The sequence below is a fragment of the Lissotriton vulgaris genome, chromosome 9, assembly GCF_964263255.1.
Source record: "Lissotriton vulgaris chromosome 9, aLisVul1.2, whole genome shotgun sequence".
Taxonomy (NCBI): domain Eukaryota; kingdom Metazoa; phylum Chordata; class Amphibia; order Caudata; family Salamandridae; genus Lissotriton; species Lissotriton vulgaris.
The window spans coordinates 1,234,816,395-1,234,831,907 of NC_141697.1; the positions used below are offsets into that span (position 1 = coordinate 1,234,816,395).

The following is a 15,513-nucleotide window of genomic DNA, read 5'->3' on the forward strand; positions in this document are numbered from 1 at the left end:
GCCACTTCAGTCATGAAGGAAATGAGGATGCTACATAAGACATGCACAATCAAACAGTAATATGGTGGAATCCTCTCAGAGAGGAAATACAATATGTTTAACCATTACCAGGGTCAGTCATCTTAGATAGATCATTTAAACAATTGTTGTTAATTTAGAGTGTATCTTAATTACACAAACTGAAACCTGAGCAGTAAGGTGTGACGAGGCGAGAATAAAAACAGAAAAACAAGTTACTTACCTTTGGTAAGGCCTTATCTGATAAAGACTATTTAGCCGAAGATTCCTAAACTTAGAAAAATCCCCAGGTGTCCGATTGAATCCGGAAATTGTTTTGTGAGCAGCACCCCAGCGCGCCGGTAGGTGGAGTCGTTCAGCTCTGCGTGGCAGCATCTGCACTGTGACATGCACAGTGCCTATATAGATGCCACCCCAGCGCACTAACGTCAGTTTTTTACGTGACTTTCCACTCCAGGAGTGGTAAGCCAAGAAGAACATTGACCACTGTTGTGTATCGCTTACTCTGAAATTTGTTCACAGAGCAGGGAGAATGGGTGGGTTGGTAAGGAATCTGCAGCTAGGTAGAGTCTCTACCAGATAAGGAGACAACAAAGGTAAGCAACGAATCTGTTCGAGACTTCTAGCTGCAGATTCCTTACTTTAGAATAGACACCCAAGCAATACCTCCCCAGAGGTGGGATAGCGACAAAGATTTATACTAGAAAATCCTGTAGGACAAAAAGGGAAAAATGCCTGTCTCATTGGACCGGACTGTCCAAGCAGTACTGCTTCATAAACATGTGCAAGGAGGCCCACATTTCTGCCTGACAGAACAGGTACTCCATGAATTAAGGAAGTGGTCGCAGCCTTGGCTCTGGTGGAGCGAGCATGCAATCCTCCAGGAGGCTGCTTTTTAGCCAATGCATAGCAGACCACTATACAACCTGAGATGGCCCACATCCTAGCCGCCTTCCCTTTTCTGGGCTCTTCTGTACCCCCCCCCCCCCCCCAAAGAGTTGGTCATACACCTGAATTTTTTTGTGCAGTCAAGATAGACTGACAATACTTTTTTTGGGTCCAGCTGATGAAGTCTCTCCTCTTATTTAGAGAGCTGAGGGGAAGCCTAAAGAAAAAATTTAAAAAACACAGTCAGTGTGGTGGATTGGCCTACATGAAAGAAGTTACCACATTTGAGAGAAAGGATGCTCTGTCCAAAGGACCAGTTTGTTTGGATAGATAGTGAGGTCCGGCAGTTGAAATGACAAGGCCAGAGGCTACCTGACCCTCCGGGCAGATGTTACCGTCACTTGGAAGGCCGTTTTGATGGCAAGGAGCCAGCTGTGTAAGGGCTTGAAAGGAACAGACATGACCAATGCAAGGACTAAATTAAGGTCGCACTGTAGCATATTAAAGGGTGCAGGTGGAACATGTGTTAGAGACTTTTCAAAACCTACGCACAATAGAGGACTTGAAAAGGGGTGTTTGATCTGGCAACTGTAGAAATGCAAAGATGGCTGAACAATAGCCTTTCGAAGTACCAACAGCAGAGCCCTTCAGAGCTAAGGAACAAATAAATAAAAGAACCTGGGAAGGGGTGCAGGAAGAGGATCAACTTGTTGGTCTGTACCCCATGCCACAAACGTGCTCCAACAGCAGGCGTATACAGTTTTGGTGGAGGGGTGCCTGGTTGATAACATTGCAGACATCAGGCAGGAGGCCGAAAGCTGTCAACCGTTGCTGCTTATTCTCCACACATAAAGGCAAAGTGTTATTAGGTTCGGGAGCACAACCCAAGTCTTGTTGCTGCAGCAAAAGATCCTCCTGAAGAGGCAACCTGATCGGAGGACCCGTGCTCATGCTCAACAGGTCGGGATACTAGACTATCTGTGCCCAATCTGGAGAAACAAGAATTACTTGTGCCTGGTCGTTCCGGATCTTCTTGAAAACTCTGGGGGGGTGGGGGGTGATATTTGCAGATGTACAAGAGGCCTGTGCCCCACTAGAGACCAAAAGTGTCTTCGAGCGAGAGTGGCCTTGGAAACTCCAGAACGCAAGACTGCAGACATTGCAAACAGATCCAACCAGAGCTCTACCCATTCTTGAAAGAGACACTGCGTCCTCCTCAGACCGATTCTCCATTCGTGATCAGCTAGGCATCGATGGCCAAGTTCGTTCACACTAGTGTTCAAAGAGTCCTCCAGGTATTGAACGACCAGGCATATGCCCAGACATTCCAGCCATGTCTGAAGGGCACAGCCTCTTGACAAAGTGTCCACGACCCCACCCGCCCTATTTATTGCAATACTGTAGGAAAAGTGAATTATTAAGTGAGGCTGGTTAGGAGTCACTATGCAATAATCTCACAATACTCCAAATAGGCCCTTTGCATTCATAATAACAAACCCCTAGCTCAGTCATGGTAGTGTCATGGAGAGCAGGCAGGCTTCCCTAGAGGAACATGTGTTACGCATGTCAGAGTACCAACATAGATGGTAACTGAAATGACTCAAAAGAAAGCAGACACCAATTCATATGTTATGTTAGTATGAATTTGTAGAGCGCACGTTCACCCTGGGGTTTCTTGGCGCTGTGTACCACTGGGGAACCCGTCCTGGCTTTCCCTGGGAGATGGTACCTATTGGGCATCCCCAAGGTGAAGGCAGGCATTCCCGGCAGCGAGGGGGCAGTTGTGGAGATTAAGCAAGCTATTGCCCAGAGTTGCAGCGTGGGACCCATGGTTAGAGAGGCACCGAGGCGAGATTTATCGAACGCGCTGACATTGGTTCCGTACCCTGCCGCGTCGGGAATTGAACCCTGGTCCCAGGCTGACCTCTGCTTCTGGGTCTGCCGCCTCTAACCTGTGAGCCACACTTCTCCAACAGTATCCCTAAGAGCCTTTCATACGAATAATATATTTAAAAAAAAACAATGGTGCCTGTGGAAAATGTAAAACAGTAACAATAATACTTATGATAATAGTATTTGTTAACCGCATGCGCGCTAGCGGGTTTTCCCGCTGCGCGCTGAAAATTCGAATATCGCGCGTTACGTGACAAAGCCAGCTCGTCATGCGCGCAGCGCAGGTAATGCCCATGACGAGCTGGCTTTGTCACCAGCATCGAAGGGGTTAAGCACAATGGTGATAATCAGGGAGAAGATGTACAAGCTCAGAAGAAACACTAAAAAAGCCCAGTAAGTTAAATGCTATTTATGAAGAAAAATCACGTTAACAATAGAAAGGAAGTGTACGGTGTCCCAAGTGAAAGTAGAACCTATATACACAAAAATGACAGGTACTGACATACATTAAGGTTTCTTAAAAACAAAAATTGATCTAATCAATTTACAGTAGTCCTTTACAGCCTCCTGTAACAATGACGGAGGCTGAGTACATTGGTTTTTTTCACAAGCGTGTCTATGGCGGAGCGACCTATTAGGGTAGGAGGTCTCATCAGGACCTAGTAATAAGGGACACCTGGGTATAAAATGGTATTCTGTCAGAGCGGTGAGGTGTACACCCATAAGGAAGTGACTCAGTTGAGTTAGGGGAGGAAATTTTACATACATGGGGCCCGGCCGGGCACCCTGTAAGTGGGAGGTGATCGGTGATCTGACAGTCTGTGCAGCGTTTAACCAATTACACGTCTAATATAAGATATAAAATATATACCCGGTTTCCTCGCCAGTGGGGTGACCCTGGTCTCTTCTATCTCATTGTACATACGACCATGACTGCCCGCCTCTGCCACCCCTTTCCGACAAGAATGGTGTCCATCCCTGGTATCTCGTGGTGGAATCCCTATACACCTTTGCTTAGACTACCACCAATGCAGCAATCACATTTCACAAGGCACCTGCTGCTATAGGTATTTCCTGACTCATGAAGCAGTTTCATAAATTGAAACACGTTTACATACCACGATCATCGCTGCTGCTGTCGGAGTCCGATATCCAATGGATGAATCAAATATCTTAGCCCGTTTTAACGGTCTAACCTTTTGGCGTCAACGTGTCGGACATTATTTGCTGCTGGATGCCCATCAGTCCTGGCATGGGTCAGGCTCGCTCAGCAGATAGAGAAGGTATTTGCAGATTGTATTAGTGTCCCTCAATAAGGGTCGGTAAAACCTGTGGCTCATTTGTCAATTTCTTTTGCAAAAATAGCTCAGTTACAGAAAGTGACAAAAGTTTTGTAACTTTTGCTCAGATTGATAATGTTTGATCCGTAATTTTTATTCATATATCCCATCCACAGGTTCAGATACAATTAATCTTTTTACATGATGTCATGGTAGGGATGGGCAGGGAGTGAATAGGGTTGATGGGTGTGCTACTTTGAGTTACACCAATCCAACAGGAATATATCCAGACAGTAAATGGTCTTGTGTGGATGAGGGGTTTAGGTGACTTCCGAACTTCCCCCAACTGCTTCATCTACACAAGATTCTACCCGTGCTCATATTTTCGGTTAAGGTTTCACCACCCTGTGAAAGAAAGACCAAGGACGCTATACTGTACACTTCCTTCGCAGACGTCATTGTTAATTATGCAGGAAGTTTGCCCTACTCCTGGTACAATGTACAATTAGTCCTTCAGACAGACTCCCGATGGCCAGTTCACAGTTCCCCCAATGAAAGGCTCCATCCTCCGACACGGTCTGTTTCGTATATGAAGACTAGGGAGACCCTACTAAGCCTAAGGACAGTCTCAGACAAGAAAGGGCAGCACATCTAAGACAGTATAACACACTTACGTCCATAATATATATCCCATATGATCAGCACATAGGGTGGGAGTGGGAACGATGGAGGCCACAGTACAAGGCACATGTGGTGCTAGCCATCCTAGCGGTTATAACAACCAAACAGAGGTTACATATCACCACAATGCAGGGGCGGTGCATAAATATTGGTATAGTCAACAGGATGGAAAAAACACGGCTGCAAGTGACTCAACTCTCCTTTGTGACACAAGCACTAGCGCTTGTTGAGGTAAGTCCACTACAACCCAAAGTTTCAAAGGTTCCCTTGAGTTAAATTGAAAACAGGTTTACATAAACATACCTCCAAATGCAAACAGTACAATCATATATAACACCAAAAATTAACAGTTTAGGGAGGAGCTACGACAGCAAGCAAGATGGCCGCCTAGTCTCCCGGCTCCGCTGACCTCAGTCTTTCGCTCGAAGATCCTGTTATCTATCCCGATTTCCCGCCCCATATCCGTGTGTGTGAACTAATCTGCAGTCTGATGGAGCAATCCCCAGATTTTTCCGACATTGTGGAGTGGAGTAATGTCGAAGTTTGACTTGAGGCCTAACCCAGTCTGGAAGCCGGGGTCTCGAGTGTTGGTCCAGCCGGGTCCTAGTTGAACAGCGGACCGGTGAGGGCGGCAGGGTCCGGTCCACGGAACTTTCGACATCTTTTGGATTGCTTTGCTGCCGATCTGCTGCCTGACACTGTACCGTAGGTGAGGAGACGAGTGACGCCCGAGGCGGTGTGGTGGGGGTCCCTGACCTGGAGGCCTGGCGTTCGCATCGCCGGTGCCGTTGGGTTGGGTTGGAGACTTGGCGCGCACTAACGCATGTTGACGATCTGTCCCTCGCGGTTCATTCCTGCTCCGACTAATCTTACCCCGGGGAAGGCGCCTCCCAGTGGGGATCACAATGCCTGAGGTTATGCGGAACCCGGCGGAGCGGGCTAAGTGCGGCCCGTCATTGCGGTCAGTGCTGGCAGCCCTTGAGGCACTTCAGGCGACTATGGAGGCCGAGGCCTGGAAATTGATGTCGGCAGCGGATGGAATTAGAGGATCGGCACCGGACCCTGACTCGCTGCCCGGGACCCAGTGGCCAGTTCACTTCCCGATAGACACCCCTGCGGTGCATTCAGACCCGGTGTTTGGAGCTGTGCCTGCCCCTGCAGAAGTGGAACGGTTCGAACATGCGGAGATCGGCGTTTCAACTATATGGTCGGAATCTTTGGTTCTGCAACTGGCGGAACATTTAACTGCTGTTCCCGATTTGGAGACTTTTGGTCGAAACTGTGTTGGACTGTGTTGCACCCCCTTCCCAGCTGGTCCATCAAGATGGCGGACGGGACAGTGCCTGGCCTTGGAGTCGGGGAGGGGCATCGTTGCCATGTTTCGGCAACTTCTGTGTGAATTTTGACAACTTGACGATGGGGCTCTACTTATCGGAGGGAATCAGCAAATTTGATCGACGGGGCCAAGGCCGAGACTGTTGTTTGGGGTTTCCCACTATGGTTTGATCGGTAATGGGATTGCTTTACTAGGTTAACGGAGACCGGGGTGGGGTCTAGAGTTTCCTCCGGTGTACTTTTCTAATGTGGTCTGCTCGATTGTGTCAGCTCGGTGGGGGATTCTTCGTTAAGGCGGTGGGGAGGGACCGGGAATGCGTATGATATAGCCCTCCTCCATTTCTCCTTTTAGGGTAAGGGGTTAGTCCCTTCTTTCTTTCCCTTTGTTCTTCCTATATTTCGGGTTTCAGTTTTGGGGCGACAGGCACGCTGCTAGGGGGGTAGGCCGTAGTCATCTGCAGGGGTGCAGGGTGGGGGTGGGGAATTTTGTTTTTCCGTTTGTTTCTATGGCCTTTTTCTCTTTCTTATCTTTCCTTTCCTTTCTCCCTTTTTCGGGTCAGCGTAGTGGGTCCATTCTTCTGTTAATTGTCGACTTTTTATCTGTGCCTATACTCTTTACGGTATTTCAGGATCATTGGGCGGGCGCTTAACTGGTGCGAACGGTGATTGTATGCTTGTTTATCCTGAATTGTATGCCTTCGCGCCACCGTCTCAAATGAGATCGAGCGAATTTTGGAACTCTTACTATTTTGCCCGCCCTTTATGCGACTTTGTGATATTGTGTGGCACCTGATCCTTCTATTTTTATATAGCAAAATGGAGCCTTTAGTATCCTGTCCATCGCATGGTATGTTCTACAGCCCGTTTTAATTGAAGTTGTGATACATTCGCTTCCTGGGAGGCCGAGTCTTGCCCTAATTGAATTGCTGTGATAACACTGATTAGCGGCCGGCCCTGGTGGTTGTAGGCCCATATTTGTAACTGGTTGATTAATAAAGGTTTTCCAAAAAAAAAAAAAAAATTAACAGTTTAAATATCATTTATTATGAATACATTGTGAATAAAAATATAGTTTGGCTAACTAATCTAGTGCCCTAATCTAAAAATACATAAAACAAAACAAGACAATCAATTATGACCTGCACAATTGAAGCTAAGGACAGAAGTAAAATATGAAAATTGTTAAATACAGGTTGTACATTCTGACTCCCCTATGTTTCCATCGATATTTTGCTACTACAGCATCTGTACGTCAACATCGAGGTCAGAGTCTTGAATTGTACCAGGAATAGGAGTCAACGCGTTTCGGTGGGTTCTACTGTTAACAACCACCTTTGTCAAGACTTGCTGTTTATCTGTCACCATAAAGGGGTCAGTAAAATTTCCCTATAATAAATATATATACAGTTAGACAAATATGTGAGGTCTATTGCAAATACTCGTAGTTAGACCAAGAACCCAAGAAGAATGACGCTATTCAGTTTTTCTTGTCTTTAGAGTTGAAACATGATTGGCCTTATAATGGGGCTAGTGTTATTAGATTGTGCTTACATTGGTCTAACTACGAGTATTTACAATAGACCTCACATATTTGTCTAACTGTATATATATTTATTATAGGGAAATTTTACTGACCCCTTTATAGTGACAGATAAACAGCAAGTCTTGACAAAGGTGGTCATTACCAGTAGAACCCACCGAAACGTGTCGACGCCAATTCCTGGTACAATTCAAGACTGACATCGATGTCGACGTACAGAGGCTGTAGTAGAAAAATATCGATGGAAACATAAGGGAGTCCGAATGTACAACCTGTATTTAACAATTTTCATATTTTACTTCTTCTGTCCTTAGCTTCAATTGTGCAGGCCATAATTGATTGTCTTGTTTTATGTTTTTTTTAGATTAGGGCAGTAGATTAGTTAGCCGAACTATATTGTTTTTATTCACAATGTTTTCATAATAAATGATTTTTAAACTATTAATTTTTGGTGTTATATAAGATTGTACTGTTTGCATTTGGAGGTAGGTTTATGTAAACCTGTTTTCAATGTAACTTTAGGGAACCTTTGAAACTTTGGGTTGTTATAACCCCATTTCCCTTAACTAGCTTAAAGGGTACCGCTCTTTCTTCATACACGTAAGTCCACTACAAACCATCAACAGAAGGAAAGATCACGCTCCGTGTGCACGAACAAACAGAGAAGGACTCACCATCGCCATTCATGATATGGATCAGCAGCTTCAGGTAGTTCTGCGTCTGTTTCACCAAGTCCCAGGACTAAAGGAAACAACAATGTGAGATCAGAGCAAAGTGGCAGCACAGTAACCTATTAACATACTCTGGACAATTTAAGCCCCTTAGATTTGTATATGGATACGGCCATCATGATGACCAACAACATTTCAGGAGTTTTTTCATCCCAATTGAGCAGAAGAAAAGGGCCATTTCTGGACCTATGGTGCGGCATCATGCAGGACTTCGAGGTCCGCTACAGCAGATATCCTCAAGACTCAAAGCTCTGAGTGAACAACCTGCCCTCAAGACATCCCCCCAGGCTCGCTGGTCAGTGGATTAGACCCATAATTCCCTCAACTCTGAGAACTCCCCAGGAGGGTTCAACAATCATTCAGCCAATCTGAATGCAGACGGGTTGCTTTGGACCATTTTTCTACCTCTTGATATTTCAAGAGTACTGCTGAGACTGCACTTTCACCATATTATTATTATGACTGTTACTGCCTGTTTCTTTCTCACCTTTTGATTCTCTTTGGTCTATGATCTCTTGTCTTTACTTTGCCCTGAATTTTGCAATCATTTCCAAAAGTAGAATATCGTAATTTCGTGCACATCTTTGTTAAACACCCTCTTTAAAGCCAAATACAAATATAAGCCTGTACAGACCACGCCCGCAGACGTAAAATATACATATGACCATTTATTACATGGCAATGAAAATAAATGTAGCTGATTGAATGTTATTTAACGCACCTCTATTGGTAAATGCACTTTCAAACTTCAGAGCAAGGTTCAAGTTTGAATTCATCACCACAGCATAGTAAAATTAGCATTAAAAAACATCATGCTTTACTTCCACACAACCTGCATTTAACCATTACTTTACACAAAGTGACAACTCCAACAGAAGGCTTCTACAATGTGAATTTACCTTTCTGAAAAAGTTTAACAAATTGAATCCTGGTTTTGGTTAACTTATTAAAACGAATACGCAGGAAAAATGCAGCAGCATAAGCCGTATATCCATATGTGGCGTGACAAATGTGCCATGTATTACCACTGTTGAGAGTGAAGAAGCATCAAGACCCATACAAGGCGTCACCACGCTCAACAATAGTAATAAATAGGAAAGTACCCTCAGCACATCTATCTAGATATCTCTATTCACTGAATAAAACAAAGGTTAAATTGGCGTTCTAGTTGCATATGGTAATACCTTACTTTACATTATTAATAAAAAAACTTAGAAAATCACTGAACAAAAGATAAAAGTAATTGACATTAAAATCTTACATTTTAACTGACATTTACAATGTCACTAACCTTTTATTCAGTGGATATTTTAGTTTATAATGTTACGTTTGAACTGACGTTTACAAACTCAAAAATCTGCAGAAATTCACCAGTCATAATTATAGTATCCAGAACTCGAAAATGATGTAATTTCAGATGTCAGTGAGGTTATTAATTGTCATAGAACTGGTCGTGAGTGATGTGAAATCAAACAGTACATGGCAAGGCCTGCATACACCCAATGCAGGCGCAGAGTACCCCCCCCCACCGACCATGGTCGAAGGCATTGTGTGGCAGGGGCTTGCCAACAGGACCGGCCCTGCAGCCAACCCTCCTGCCGCACATGGGAAAAGCCTGTACAGTCAATCAATCAGGGGTTTATAAGTGAGCTACTCACCTGTGAGGGTTTCAAGGTGCTGGGGGACGAGGGGGAGGGGGTGCAACACTGGTCTTCATCTCCAGCCGAAGGAGTTTTGCAGAGTCTACTAAAAGAAGGCAGGACAGTGACCAGGGCCAAATGTCTAACCTCTTAAATAACCCAAACAGGTCTTGTGTCCAAATCTTGTAGACCAACTTAACCGCTAACAAAGTCACCCCTGAACTCAATGGTGCTAAGTAGTTCCTGCACTACTGGCAGATTTCCAGCTGGACCTCAATGAGGGGCAGCAGATGCTATAGTTGGTTTGCCATGGTAACCCTGGCACTGCTTGCGCCATCCCAGACACCCATTTGTCCTTTTCACTACTGAGCGAATGTGTGTGCCAATAATTAAGCTATACAAATTATGCACAAAGGTTCAATTTGACCAGTCTGCAGACAATGGAGAAACACTCATTTGCCTCATTTGACAAAAATGGAAACTGAAAACTTGTTTTCATGTTTGTGTGTGCAAATAGCGCCACCAAAGACCACACTACTAGGTAAACTGTTTGAATAAGTCAAGAACAAAAGCACAGTTTTTAATATTCAGCAGACCTGCAAGCTAGTGGCAAGTTCAGAGGTAAAGTCTGAATGAATTCACCTTTGTTCAAAAGTGCTGCCCCCACCAGACTACTGAATTCCAGACAAGTCAATTAAAGGTTTTGCTTCACCTTGTACATTAAATGGCCTACAGACGCTTCTGGCTTGGCCAAGCTTATTCCATAAGAAACCTGAAACTCGGGTTCTGTAATTTTCTAAAGAAAAACAGTTAGTCTGAACGCAGATCTTCAGGGGGGAGTGTATTCCATAAGCTGGTCCCTTTAGTCCTTTCTATAAAGCATGTAAACTAGGGATGAGAATGCACTAAGCAGCCAAGTTTATCTTCATAAAGTGAACTAGCAGCCCGCCCCAGCGTTGCCTGGGGCAGACAGGGGCTGGGGGCAGTACACCCGCTCCCGCCCCGACCCCCTCCCGTCCCGACCCGACCCCCTCCCGTCCCGACTCCCTCCCGCCCCCACTCCTCCCGCCTGCCCCTCTGTGCACACCCGCTCCCCTCCCGTCTCCCTCCCCGACTCCCTCCCGCCCGACTCCCTCCCGCCCCGACTCCCTCCCGCCCTGATTTCAATGTTTGTTTACATTACCTGCCGCTCCGCTCCTCTTCGCCATGGCGCACCAAGGTGCAAGTGCTCTCTCAATGTTTACATTACCTGAGCTGCCGCTCCTCTCCTCTTCGCCATGACGCGCCCACGCTCCTCAGCTCCATGTCCGCCGCGATTTCAATGTTTACATTACGCTCCTCAGCTCTATGTCCGCCGCTCCAACACGTCGTCATCACGCACGTCGTCGCGTCACGGCCAGCGCTAGGTCCCGGTCGGCGCAACTTTCAGGGGACTACTTTGTTTGCAAATTTAAATTTTTTAATTTACATTTTTTTTTAATTTATATAGCCTATGTCCATCTACACACCCTGACATTTTCATAGATGCATCGGGTGTGTAGATTGGCGCTGTGGTTCCCGAGTTTACCTTGCCAAAAGGTGCAAGTTCTCTCTTTATAATAGTATAGATTCAGTCATGTCCCAAATGTGCAAACAAAAATCAGAGCCACATCTGCAGAGGATTACACCAATGTACACACTTCTACTAACATTTGCAGAGGACTATGTCAGTGGACATATGTGTACCTGGTCACCCAAGTATCCAGCTCTGGCATGAAGCATAAACCCAATCCATGGAAAAGGCTAACACTGGTAGATTACATAAAGAGGTGATCCTACAGCATGAAGCTCCTGGAAAAGACGGCCTGTGGGACCAAACAGTGGGCTTTACGCAACTTGGCTGACCAACTTCAGGCAAACCCTCTCACTCTTTACTCAATCATAAGCGCGTATGAGGAGGAGCAGGAGCAGGATGTACAGTCCGGAACGCCAGCATTGGAAGCATTGGAACGTTTCCCCCATTACCTTTCCCCGTCTTCTCTCATGTTTTTTCAGAGCTTGACAGGGGACCGCTGGCCCTTTAAGGCGTGAGGCTTCCCGGAGGAATCGTACAGGTCACGTGGGGCGGAATTCTTCAAATGGGATGCCGCCAAGGGAAGCAGTCATTCTACAGGACCAACGGACGAAGAACCCCAGGAGAGGACGCTTGCCAGAGCCTACTCGGTATTGCCACGGGACAGCGCTGGATGCCTACACCAGGAGCAAGCTGACCCTGCGGAGGAAAAGAGCCGGAGCAGTGAGGAACCAGAGGACGGAACAGACGGGCAGCCAGACCCTACCTGGCAACGCAACAACTCGAGCCACGGCCCTAGAGGGACGTGGCTCCACAAGGTACGGGGGTGCATTTCCTCGGTCTGGGGCCGCGCATTTGAGGGATCTAAGGGCGGGGGAGCTTCCGAGTAAGGGCCGGTCTTCAGCGTAAAATAGCAGCGCAAGCATGACTCACTGGTGACGGTCGAGGTGACAGCTCCCCACAATTTCCCCTGGCTCCTGCGTCAAAGCCTATAGACTCCGAGCCACCCCCTTACAGGATTCTTTTGTTTTTCTTTTGGGTATCGGTGACCGACGGCCATCAAACCGGACATTCAAGAACCCTGCATTGTTAGGAGTACAAGAGAGGTCGAACCCGACTACATGTACCAGAAGACCTTGCACCAGAAAGAGTGCTGTACCTTGGTTAACAGACTATTCTTGAAAAGACTGTAAATACGAACTGTTCCCTCCCCTAAAACCCCTGTTTGCTAATAAACTCACTGAACCAGATACCATTGACTCCTGGTCTGCTTCTCCACCACCCCATAGCGCGCTTCAGGCTTTTATTCAGAGTTTAGTGAAGACATCTCAGAGGTATGGTGGGAGAGGGAACGGACATATGAGCACTATTCATCATGGGTGCAACTCATCATGGTACACAGAAGGGCCCGCATCAACAGGTTTCTGCTACATTTTAGTAGGATGCCTTCCACTGTTTAGCATTAGTTACCCATCACTTGTGTTTAAAAGGATATTTTCTACATGTCACAGGTACAGGCCACAATGATCTGAACACAAACATTCTACACCCACCTGGTACTTGCTCCAGTCAATGTTCAGAGACTTTGTCAGGGCGTCGGGAATACTCAATGGAGCATCTACATAATCCTATTAAAAAAGAAATTGAGCCGAAGATGTGAACAAAACATTCCAACAATGTTTTCACAAACATACCCTAAAGATGCAGCTCCGCCCACTCAACATCCACTTCACAGGGCCCCATTATAAGTTCAAGACTCCAATATGGCAAGAAGTGTTTACAGAAACCACCACACCAGGGTGTGTGGTAATTTCCACGTGCAACATTACTGCACTAATATAAGTATTTTAGCATGGAAAAGGGAAAACAGATAGCTGCTGTGCACCAATTTCTTCAGTTTTCCTCAAATGATGCCCTTTTTACAGGATGCAATTCATGCAGTTTAAATTTGTTATAGGCAGAAATGTAAAGTGTGGGGTTCCCACAAATCTTGTCATAAGGACCACAGTAGATAGATTTTTCCAAACATGTGAACTAAAATGTCCAGTGTACATTAAATAAATGGTGCCAGGACACCCAGTGAAGAAAAATGCAAGACTTGTACCTGCTTCCAATTGAAGATTAGCCCTTCTCCAGAATAGTCTCGATCTTTGTAATCTTTAAAAAATTCACAACCTGAAATAGGAAAAAATTGATTCCTTAAAAATAATTCTGAAAAATATGGTATTAATATGCAAGCTACGGCAATGCAACTGTACACGGCAGAGGATATTGCACAAGAGCCATTCAAGAGATGAAGCCAGTGGGTCCCCGGGTCTGCAGGATGGACACTATGGTTTGGAGATTCCATAGATGCACAAGGGTAACACTTGTAATACCTAAAGATTGGGTCAAATGGAATTAATTGCCATGTGTCACTCTTGTGCCCCCCCCAACTAAACACCCTTCCCCTAAAGTAGGGTTTTATTTCAAGGAACAATGCAAGTGATATTGCTGCGGTGCTGGAGTATTCTACCAAGACAGGGGCACATTTCAGGATTTTCTTTCAGAGATTTCTATTCTTCAAATGATGAAAACAAAAACGTGGGGGGAGGGATATTTCTATTATTTCTATTAATCTCAGCCACTGGAGGGTACGCTTGCTGCATTCTAGTCCGAGTCTTTTTTTTCCCCACCAAGCCACCTCAGACAGGAGCCAGCCATATGCAAACCAGCGGTGGTCCTGCCCCATGGTCACTTGAATTGGGCTGTTCCTATTGAAGCAGAACGGAGGCTGATTTCCAGATCTTTGCCGGTCTGACGTGGCATGGTATGGGAAAAAAGAATAGAAAAAAAAATGGAATGTGCCTGAGTAATTACCAGTGGCTGAGATGAAGTCGGACATTCTACCATTCTACCCATCAGTTTGTTTTCCAGAGTGCGACGCTCTAAGTGCTGCCGGTACGCGCAGACATGCAGCCCCTGCTCGTTCTGCCCCTGCAACCAAGCTGTACCCTACTGAAAAGGCCAAAATATCAAACTAGGTCTGAGGGTTACTTGTGCTCTGGTTTAAAGGGTACCTGGCCTGACAGCTTGGGTTGGACGGACCCTGTTGGAGCAGGACTCAGGATGACGTGCATATGGCTGGTTCCTGTCAGATGCATTGTGGAATTATGTCCCAAAAACATTATCAGTGGCAGAGATCAATGAACGCATCTCACCCATCACTCAATGGGAATGGACTTTGAGGTGTGCCTAAAAATGGCTGGGCCACAAGACATCATTTCCAATATCATAGATGTCCCGCAGGACACCTCTTAACAAATCTGTGGTTGGCTGAAGTCCTGCTACTGTCCTCCTCTAAAAGAGGCCCTTCCTTCCTCACTTTGCCAGCATCAAACCTACCAGCACAGAGCTCAAAGTCACCACAACAATACATGCATAATGGACCTATGTGGCATAAGGCAGGTTCTGTCCTGTGCAAGCGGCCTTCTAACAGTCAAGCACAGAGCTCACCTACACCTCAGAGAGCTGCATACAGTACCTGGATAAGGAATGGAGAGGAGAGTGAAATCTGCATAGCGCTGAGCTTTGTCCACCTTCTCTGAAGAGGTCACGCTGAAACCAGAACAAAAAATACAATAAACATGAAACGGGGGGGGGGGGGGGGGGATTGTAACCGGTCAGGCAATTCCAAATATTAGTAATTTCAAAAATTGAACACAAGAGACCCTCAGGGGCAGTAAAGATGATTAAAATACAGAAAAGAAAAGGTTCTGAAACAGGTAAAAATTGCAACCAACAAAACAATAAAATGGCATGAGCTATTCCAATCCAACAGAAAAGTCGTTCAAATGGGTGGCAATTCAAATGAAGTGTTCCCTGGACTCCCAAACAAACCTGTTGACACGCTACAGACCAAAATGACTGCACCAGTGTCGTCACTTCACTGATTGATATGAGTAGCAGAAGAGAC

The 15,513-nt window shown here is 45.8% G+C and overlaps 1 protein-coding gene across 2 annotated transcripts in view; it reads right to left on the reverse strand.

Annotated features, from left to right (window-relative positions):
- The window catches only part of MTMR14 (myotubularin related protein 14), a 181,743-nt gene that overhangs the window by 121,650 nt on the left and 44,580 nt on the right, over nt 1-15,513 (reverse strand). For both annotated transcript variants that reach the window (XM_086939383.1, XM_086939382.1), the window contains exons 7-10: nt 15,082-15,155; nt 13,663-13,733; nt 13,112-13,186; nt 8,310-8,376 (exon numbers count right to left, since the gene is read on the reverse strand). In XM_086939383.1, the coding sequence (XP_086795509.1) occupies nt 8,310-8,376; nt 13,112-13,186; nt 13,663-13,733; nt 15,082-15,155 (287 nt within the window). The remainder of the gene's footprint in view (nt 1-8,309; nt 8,377-13,111; nt 13,187-13,662; nt 13,734-15,081; nt 15,156-15,513) is intronic.